We start from the raw sequence: 10,000 nt of genomic DNA, 5'->3' as shown, positions 1-10,000 counted from the left end.
TTGCTTTTTGTTGGGGCTTTTTTCCAATTTACCTTTTTAAAAGCTGTGTCAGAAAAAGCTGCAAATAAAAAAAAATGTAATATATAAAAAAACAATTTTGTGGTAACATGTTATTCCAATTAGAAGCATTAGCGCAATACTTTATACACCCCCTGGGGTTTGGATTAACAAGCAGCACCAAAAGAAACATTATTCCTTACCTAAAAGCACAAAGCTTTGCCTTAGTTTTTGGACTCAAGGAAAGTGCCGTTTGGACAGCACTGGTTTCCAAAAGTTTCAGTTACAAGATTATTAACTCTCAAGTCTTTGCACTCAGACCTTAGAACATTCTCAACGGTTAAAGAATACAGCCTGCCAATTTTATTTTATTGTATTTTTGTTAAGTTTGGAGCTTGTTACCTGCTCATTAGAAGGGCTTTATGGCTATTGCTCATGCAGGGATCATGATCCAAGCCTGTTCTTTTTCCAAAAAAGCACTAAGTTCATTGCATCATTTAAAGGACAAGGGTGGTATATTAATTAGAAGCAGCAACCTAAAGATGGGACGCCACAACACTTTTTGTGGTCATGTCAATGCCAATGCTTTTCAACGGCTCCAACCTAAGAGCAGCGTGATAGGTGAAACCAGATGGACTGGATGCAAAGGACTGAGTCTTTTATAGGAGAAAGAGGGGTTCCCCAGTCACTGAGGCTGTGGCCCTTTCTTATATATTTTATGAGGCATTCTTTCCCAAACAGCGTCCCTTACAGCGGGTTACGGCGCATTTTGAATTAGGTACGAAAGCGGCTATTTCCCTCCGTCTCCCACAACACACACACACACACACACTTTTCCTGATCAAAACAAGAAGTGTCTAGCCGCCTTGAGGAATCCCAGAAGCATGCACAACAATATGGTTATTATCGGCCTGATATTTGGGGAAGAAAGTGCTAATGGGCAATCTGGTGTTTATTTTGAAACTGCTAACAATGATTTTTCTTGGGTAAAAAAGGCAAGTGTGTCTGGGCACACGGTTGAGTGGGTTTTGAGCAGAGGCTCTAACAGATGGTGTGGAGCTATAGGTGCGCTTTCTCTCTCCCGCGCGCGCTCTGTCTCTCTCTCTCGCCCCCCTCCGCTCTCCAGACTTAGGGGAACCGTCGTGCCTGACCGGACTGTGAGCAGCAGCAGGAGGAGGAGGAGCGGCGGCGGCAGCAGCCTGGCTGCACCAGGCAGCTCATGGAAAGGCTTTTCCGCTTTCTACCCGCTCCTGCCCCTCCCCCAGCCCAGCCTCCCCTGGAGAATGAGAGAGACACACAGAGCGAGCGGGGAGAGAGAGAGAGCTCTCGGCGCGCGCTGCTTTTTGCCTCGCAGGCTCCCCTGGAGAGCTTTCCCGCGCGCGCCGGCTTCCCTTCGCCCAAACAAGCGCCGCGTTCAAGGCTCCTTCCTCGAGAAGGCCGCAGCCGAGCTGTGCGTTTCCACAAGCCCCTACCACCTCGCACAGAAATCGGTGCTTTCCTCTCTCTCTCTCTCTCTCTCTCCCTGCCTCGCCTGCTTTGCCTCAACGCCCCCCCTCCCGCTTTTTCCCCTTCACACAGCCTGGGCCTCAGCCGTCTGTGCTCCATGAGGTCACTTGCTTCCATTCCCATTACTGCGGGCTCTCTTTCTTTTTTTTTTTTCCTCCTTTTGCAAAGGGGGCTGTGTGAGGTGGGAGAAAAAAAAGGAGGGGAGGAGGTTGGAAGAAGAACCGCTCGAGGCACACGAATACATGTAATTTCCAGGCCCCGCCATTCACCGCCTCGGCCACCACTCCTTCCCCAACACCAAGTGTGGGGAAGGCAGGCATCTCTTCTTTCTCCCCCCCCCCACCTACCTACTGCGTTTGCTACCCACTTTGAGCCACTTTTTTGCTTGTTGACAAGGCCACGGTGGGTAGCTTGCGCGTGTCCTTTTTCCCAAGGAAAGCCTGCAAAAGTCCTCGTCACTGAAGCGGGGACATGGCCTAGTTTCCCCCAAGTTGTCTAAAGCAGGTACCAGTGTGGAGAAGCCTGAAGAAATATATGACACCGCAGACATAACAAGCAGTCAGTGGCTGCGAATGTTTGTTGTTGCAGCACGCCATATAACTTCTGGTGATTGTTACTTCGCCTCTGATGAATCCGCGTATTTAGATGTGATTTATTTTTTATTTTGTAGCACCAACAGAAATCCATAAACTGTCGGTTCAGCGCCATTGACTCTTTGATCAGTTACTGGGCTATCTCTCCCCCTCTCCCTCTTTCCTCCCCGTCAGCGAAGAGAGATTAAAAGCCTGTATTTTCAGCACTGGTGCTACTGCAAAGATCCGTAGCTTCAATTACCAATAAAAGTGTGCTTGAAAATGTTAGCCTCTTTCCTTTCTCTCTCCCTCCCTCTCTCTCTATTCAAGAGCATCAAAACTTGCAGAGCTGCCTATAGTACCCTCTTAATTAGCCTACAGCGATTTCCGAAAACATTTAGCTGCTATGTACAAAGGAAATAAAAAGTCATTGTCAACTCGAGAGCGCTCCAGAGTTTAAAAGGGTGCCTCTCTGTAACCTATTGAAATAATTATTGGAGGGCACAACGCCTCCGTCTTTGTCAGAGGACTGGGGTTTGCCTGTCAGGTTGGGTTTTCTCCAAAAGAGCACCATTCATTTAACTGCGGAGGGCATTTAAATCTAACCCTATTTTTGTCAAGATCGCTATAAACTTTCTGGTGAGGAGGAGAAAGGAGAGACTTCTTGGAAGCTTAACCGAGCTGGAATTGTGTCCTAGGCCACATATTCCCAAAGCCCTGCCCTTTGTTTTTGATACCTTTTACATTTATTTATTTTTTCTTATTATTTTTCAAATGATGCCAGAGAAAGCAAGTTTCTCTCCGTGCACCATTGCAGGGAGAGACAAAAAATGCACTGGGCATTTATTTACAGTACTAAACACCCCCGGAATTCTCTATTTTCTGAGGGGCACAAGTTCCCCTCGTTTACATGTGTGGAAACATCTTTTTTTCTGAAAAAAACCGGGAAAGCAGCAAATGACTCTCTCGGGAAAATAAAAGAAGATTTAAAAGTTGAGCCATCCAGTAGCTAACAGGCAGCTTTTGGCATGGGGGGGGGGACAGTTCCTTGCCTTTAATTGCCTTGGAGGAGTCCTGATAACACTGTACTTATCCTCGAGAAAGTTGGCCAAGACAGGTTAAATAATTTAATAAGGACCTGCTTGTAATTATGTTATTTACAAGGGATGACAGAGGTTTGAGAAAGAAACAGGAGCTGATCTCAGGGAAAATGGACGGGTTTGGGTGACCCCTGGAGCACAGAGCTTGAATTATGGAGATGGGGGACTGCGAGGTGAATCCGGACTAGTGGAGAACAAGATGACTTTTCACCTCAACACATTTAACTTTTACATCCCAAATAAACGTCTCGCGAGACTAAATCATCCCATTTGAAAAAGAAAAAGAGAGGGCAGAGGAGAGGAGGAGGGAAGGAAAGCTGCTTCCTTCGATTCCAGCGCGTCCGGATTAAGAGACAATTTCCCTTTTTGTCATCGGTCTTAACAAAATTAATCCCCCAGGTTGTTTTAAAATAAAATTGAGGGAACACTGGAGCAGTTGCCCGCCCCGGTCACTTCTTCTTTCCCTGATATCAAGCAGATGGAAATCTGGCATTAAAGGGCAGCGCATTCATAACAGCTTCCTGATAGTAACAGTAATAATAATAAAACTAGTTTGCTTTCGAAGTATTTGTCAACCGTATGGGAATTTAGCTAACATGTCAAGGGGGCTCGGGGAAGGATAGGCGTGCCATCAAGAGCCAAGGAGAGTCCCATTCCCTCGGAGGTGGGAGTCAGACACAAACTCAGCAGCTCACACAACTCTTAAAAAAGCTTAAACTTTCTCACCTGTTTGGTCATGGAATCTATTAGCCGAACGTACAAATCCTGTTCCGTTCTAACTCCTGCGTATGGGGGAGGAAAAGCAAAAACAAAACGAGAGACCCATTTATTGTCAGAAACGAAGTGCGTGGTGAGCAAGGCAAAGCTACACAGATAACACAATGGCTACACGAAGACACTCAGCTGGACGCTGGGTGCAATAAAAACGCATGTGAGAGAGGGAGATTCAAATACAGTAAAAATAATCTAGTCTGCAGGTTGTCGCTGCCTAGCATGTATGGCCACAGAAACATGAGACAGTTGCCTTGACTGAGATAACTGAAGTATGCATGTTTCACCAAAGTGGCCTGCGTTATTATAAAGTAACCCCCCCACCCCACCCCAAAGACAACACAAGAAATAAAGGTTGATTGCTCGGGTTTCCGATCCCTATTTCCCTTTGTCAATATTTGCCATCCAACTTCCTGATTCTTTTGGTGTGGAATCATGTACATCTGGCATGATGGAGCTAGGCAGTCACAAGAATTAACATTAATTTGCGAAGCTGGGTTTGGATCTCTTAAAAGTGATGTTGTGCTGGAGCAGATATTGATTTGGGGCATTTCGCTTGTTTGTGTGTTTGTGTGTGTTTGTTTTAACTTTCTACTTCAAGACCAGCCGGTTAATCATGTAAAGTACCATTGACTTATTGATCGCTTATGTTTTGTTTTCCTTCTATGCCATAAGAAGAGTCGTGTTCACAGTCATGTAATTTTAATCTCAAAATCTTTATATCCTTTGTTTGTTTTTTTGTTTAAAGTGCTCCTGAAAGAGGGTAGCAATTTTCGTGCATATACAGGTAAAACAACAACAACAACAAGGATGCAGCGAGGAATAAAAACTTACCATTACTGTACAATAACTGGAGTTTATAGTGAATTCCATTGTTAGTTTTTTCATTGTTTGGCTCCTGCAAGTAATGATAAATAATTGCTTTTAATTGGTTTGTGTGATTTTGTTTTAAAAATGCCGTAGCTGGACTCCAGCTGCCTATAGGATCAGATTGCTCCAGCAGCAGCAGCTTCCCATTAGAGTGTTTTGTTTTGTTTATCTATCTTTGTGACAGACAAGCTTTGTTTGGGGCCCCTTAAAAATGGACTTCTGGCTGCTGAAATATGCCGGTTAGGTTAAGGGAACTTTGCAAACCAGTTTTAGGTGCCAATCCCTGGCATCAGAACTTGGGACACTACACGTGGTTCGGATGCCTCTAGAGTCCCGTTAGAACTGCTACTGTCTAGGCAAGGCGAATGTTATATTTAATCGTCGGGATCCGACTTATATCACATTATTATTATTTTATTATTTTGCTATTAGTACTATTTTAAATGATGGGCCGGGGGCGGGGAGGGAAGGTTGCATTTTTTAATTAAAAACTTACTTTCTCTTTTTCCACAAAGTCCACAAAAGCAGTCCTTTCAATCTCCACTGGCTGCCCCTGCCTGTCGTACAGAGCTAAGACGAAGTGGAAAAAATTGGATTTTCTGAGATTGGAAGGCGGCTGTTTCTCGAAATGTGCCCGAGCCAACCCCACACCGCTGCGGGGAGAAAAAAACAAGATAATTTCTGGGTGAGAGAACCGGAGGCACCGGAGAAGCAAGAGAGCGCAGGGACTTGGGGGTGCGCGGGCGTGGGGAGGGTGGGATGGACGGGTTCAGATATGTAGACAGATGGGTAGATGGGGAGATATCACAAAAGAACACACACACATTGGGAGATTGTGGAAATTACTTCTGGGGGGGGCGTTGGGGGAGAAAGGAGAATTTCTGGATTTGTCACTATCGCCGTAATATGATGTAATGAGCAGGGAGAGAGCATGAGAGAGGCAGGCATGTGGGATTGGGGGGGGGGGGGAGAGAGAAGGAGAAGAAGCAGCAGAAAGAGAGAGAGAGGGAGACATTGAAGCGGAGTTCAGGGAGATTGTAATTGATATGGAGCATCGAGGGCGATTTACGGCCGGGATACGAAGCGCCAGAGAGAGGCGAGAGGGAGAACGGGGATCATTTGGCACACGTACCTTTGCGCGGCTGTGTTAGCATCCACAACCCCAGCTGTATGCATCCATGATCGGACTGGGTTCATTCCACTACCCAGCGGTTCTTCTTTCATGGTCGTCCCACCTCGTGGTATATTTTCCTGAATCCCAAACATTAAAACAATTTGGGGGCAAAACCAGCTCTGAACCAAAAGGGGCTAAAAATAATAAAAAATAAAAAATTGTGGGAAATGTCAGATAAAGGGGGTGGGGGGTCGTAGCTGATGGCTGTTGTTTTCTTTCTCTCGTGGCGGTGGTGGGGTTTGTTTTGTTTTGTTTTTTTCTTCCTTTCTCCTCTCCCCCCCTCTCTCTCTTTCGCTCGCTCGCCTCTTTCTCTCCCGGTCTCCCACTCTCCTTGGCGAGCGGAATAGAAGAGATGACTTTACTCCCCGCGATCAGTAGGAGGAAAGCCCAGTTCAAGTCGTCTTTCCGTCTTCAATCTGTCCTGTATTGGCACGGCATAAACAATATACTGAGCAGTTCTACTTGGATGGCGTTCCAGTTTGGAGGTTTAAAAAAAGAAGAAGAAAGAAAGAAACCAACAACACACACCAAAAAACACACAAAAAAACCGGAGAGGTTGAAACAGAGGTGGGGGGAGAGAGGGAAAAAAATGAAGTTTTTTGTTGTTGTTGCTTTTTTAAAAAAAGTAGGAAATACAGCCGCCGGTATTGCGAGGTTGCCTTTGTTTTTTCCCCCCTTTCTTTCTTTTCTTTCTCTCGTTCTTTCTTTAACAAATAAATAATTTTTGTTGTTTGTTTGCCGAGGCTTCTCAACGTGGTGTCATCCCTAGTAAAACAGCATCAAAAAACCTTCAGGACACTGCTGAATCGACCACTTCTGGCAAGGCTCTCCTGCTCCAAAAGACAAATAAACGAAAAAATGATTACCATGGAGGTGTTCCTGGACACAGGAGAGCTCGATGAGGGGCCTTTAGCGTCTTGCAGAATGGATGGGAAGCGTACAAAACTCAGCCCTCCATCCCCTAGGAATGGAACCTTTCCCGGGAGCCAAAACTCTAAACCCCCGGGAACGGCGCTGTCAGATTCTGACGTGCGGGAGGCGGGGCCAACACCATATATGGGGGCAGAACAAATCCTCCCTTTAGCCGAGAGCTCCACAGCTTGTTTAGTTCTGACTGACTGCTGCAGCCTCCGAGTGCAGCGCCACGCTGCCCCCCTCCCTTATAACGCAAGCGTTAGGGTGGGCTTTTTATTTTATACATACATATATATATATAATAATATATATGCATGCAACACACACGCGCGCCGGCAGCCAATGAAATTAGAATATATATATATATATTAATAAAAAGGGTGTGGGGGGGAGAGTCGCAGCACAGGGACAGCTGGAGCGCCTCGCAATTTGCAAAGAATCACGATAGTTAAAAGACTAGCACGCCTCAATATAAACAGAGAGCGGTGCTGGATGTTAAACACAAAACCTATGCGCACACACACACAAAAATGCACGCTGAAAGGGGGAGAGAAGAAACGGGAGAGAAGGTGCGTGGGATGTAGGCTAAAGCCATCAGCGTGTAGGTGGCCAGGATCCTTCCTTCCCAACCCCTACACACACACACACACACACACACACACAGGCTGTCTCTTACAGCAATCTTTGGGGGTGAACCGGGGAAGAAAGGGCCGTTCCGACAAGGTTCCGTGCGTTCTGGAAAGTGAATTGGCCAGGCTGCTTGACTTGGCTGCATTAAAATACACACACGCACACACACGCACGCGCGCGCAGACACACACACACACGGTCTCTGGTTTAATTTTACGAGTCAAGCCCTGGAACGATTACAGGTGGTCTGCAAACTGCGCACAGGGTGATTAGTGCGTGTTGACCAACTGCAACGAAGCCCCGTTACGTTTGGGTAAAGGGCAACTCTTCGCCGGGTCCGCAGGGGCGCAGGCATGAAATGCAAACTTTCTAATAATATTCGTGGGGAAGGTGAACGCCGCCCAGAACAATAGCCGAGCCCGCCCATCCCCCCCTCCAAAAGCACGTCCTGTTTTCTAATCCGCTCCTATTTTTATTTGTATTTCTTTAAAAAAACACAAGAAACAAAAGCCTCCAAAGTTACGCTCCTACTGATGAGGAGCACAGAAGAAAAGAAACCCGCGCGGCGCTCTTTAGAATCCCAATCAATGCCTGGCAGTGCTTTCCAAGTGACGCGGTTTTTTTCCTCGCGTTTGCCTTTTAGCTCTTTTCCGGTAACAGGTTAGGAAAGGCAGATCACAGCATCTTTGAAACTTGGGTTTCGAGGAATCGTTAGAGCTGTGTGCGTGTATTTTTTTGTGTGTGTTCAGAGAGGTAAAGGCAATGGGGAGATGAGCACTCAAAAGTGCTAGAACTGTAGGATTATTGGAGTTAAGAGTGAAATGGCTAATTACTTGTGAGATGGGAGACACACCACTGACAGCACGAGGTGAATTATTCCTGGAAAGAAAGGGGGGGAGAAAGAGATAGGGCGCAGGGTTTTCAAAAGGGCAGTTGCTTTTTCGCAAGGAGGAGACCTTGGGTATACTATAGACAAAGGGGTGTCCCGGATACTCTTCTGCAGAGACGCAGCAGATCCCCTCCTCCGTCCCCCCCACCCCGTTTGATTGTGTGTGTACATATGAGCCCAACAAGGGTATTGAATATATATATATAAACCTCCCCCCATCTTGGGTGGGTTAGGACTTCCTTTTATGTGAATTGGCAGGGGTATGTACGTTAATATTTTAATTAATCGCTGAAAATCGAAGTCCGATTTGTGTTACCAAGGGACCCCCGATCCCTCCTCAAAGGGTGAGGGGGGGTGCGCGGAAATATGTGTTAGAAAGCAATCTATTTTGCTGGTGTTGGGGGTTAATGACTATTGCTAAAGATAAGTGAATTATCAAAGCTGTTGCTCTACCCGATCTCAAAATCCATTACATTGCTGGCCGTCTAATTAAATACGTAAGTATAATAAAATCATATTTTATGACTATTTGAGGGTAATGAGATTAGTCTTTAGAAGCGATCGCCACATATTAAAGATGCCACTGTCTATAGAATGTTAATAACCTTAAATCAAAGTGTATAGAAACTATTCACGATAAATTAAAGGGGGGATCCTGACTCCATAATAATAATCAGTGGGTACCGTGGGGTAGATTGAAAGATGTCACACCTCTTCTGAACTAGATTTGCAAGGAGAACTAAAGTTACAAAACAAGTTGGGGGGGGGGGAGAGAAAAATAAATGTCTCATTTTCTTTTTCAGTCTCCTTTTCTGTGTGTTTTGTACAGTATATATAGACAATAAAAGCTTATTGGAGTCATTATGGACAAAATACTATTGTCTCTCCCGGCTATCTCTTTTTTTAAAAGATACTTTCCCACCGTGGGTCAAATATCTGATCAGGACCAATCTGATAAAAATATACCCGAAGAAGGTTAAAGTTGCTCCTTTTGCCTGCACTAATAAAAAGCACCATGCTTCAAACCATTTACAGTATCTTTAATTCAGATTACACGCGCCAAGGCGATTTAAATCTGATTACCAAATTAGATGGTTTTAAAACAAATCCTTTTAAATCTGATACTGTTGACTAAAGGGGGAGGGGGAGAAGGAGGGAGGTGTATGCGTGTGTGTGGGGGGGGTGAAAGTTGCATAAGCCCCCCATCACATAAGGTAACGATCCTGCCCCAGAAAGAAAGGGGAGTTTTAAACCTTTTTGACAACAAATGCAGCTGCCCCGCTATTTTGGACGATATTAAGCGAAAATGAATGCAAATCTGTGTTCAGAAGCCATCTGGCCAGAAACAGGGGAGTCAGCTGCTCTTCACATCAGACTCTGAGGCTGAATCTATTTCAGCTCATTTCCTAGATCATCTGGTCCTGCACCCAAAGCGTGGAAAATACGGTCTTTATCATTCACCAACTTTCTTTCTTTCTTTCTCCTTCCCCTTCTCTCTTTCACCTCTGGCTCCAAGCCACATTCGAGGAGCAAAGCGCAGAGATGGAAAGGGAAGGGGGAAAATTACTTCCTGGGT

The 10,000-nt window shown here is 45.6% G+C and overlaps 1 protein-coding gene across 32 annotated transcripts in view; it reads right to left on the bottom strand.

Moving 5' to 3' along the window:
* EBF3 (EBF transcription factor 3) overlaps positions 1-10,000 on the bottom strand; it is a 184,726-nt gene that overhangs the window by 156,870 nt on the left and 17,856 nt on the right. For 4 of the 32 annotated variants that reach the window (XM_083741066.1, XM_083741037.1, XM_083741047.1 and 1 more), the window contains exons 1-4: positions 5,949-7,126; positions 5,313-5,469; positions 4,781-4,844; positions 3,902-3,957 (exon numbers count right to left, since the gene is read on the bottom strand). In XM_083741066.1, coding sequence (XP_083597192.1) covers positions 3,902-3,957; positions 4,781-4,844; positions 5,313-5,469; positions 5,949-6,082 — 411 coding nt within the window. In that variant the 5' untranslated portion in view covers positions 6,083-7,126. Of the gene's footprint in view, positions 1-32; positions 59-399; positions 1,636-3,901; positions 3,958-4,780; positions 4,845-5,312; positions 5,470-5,948; positions 7,133-10,000 lie in introns of those variants that run through there. The other 28 variants (XM_083741035.1, XM_083741053.1, XM_083741036.1 and 25 more) reach the window with 16 other exon arrangements.

The sequence above is a fragment of the Podarcis gaigeae genome (genome assembly GCF_964106915.1).
Source record: "Podarcis gaigeae genome assembly, chromosome: 5".
NCBI classification, from domain to species: domain Eukaryota; kingdom Metazoa; phylum Chordata; class Lepidosauria; order Squamata; family Lacertidae; genus Podarcis; species Podarcis gaigeae.
Note: the sequence above shows the minus strand (reverse complement) of the source record. Positions and strands in the feature narration are given on the sequence as shown.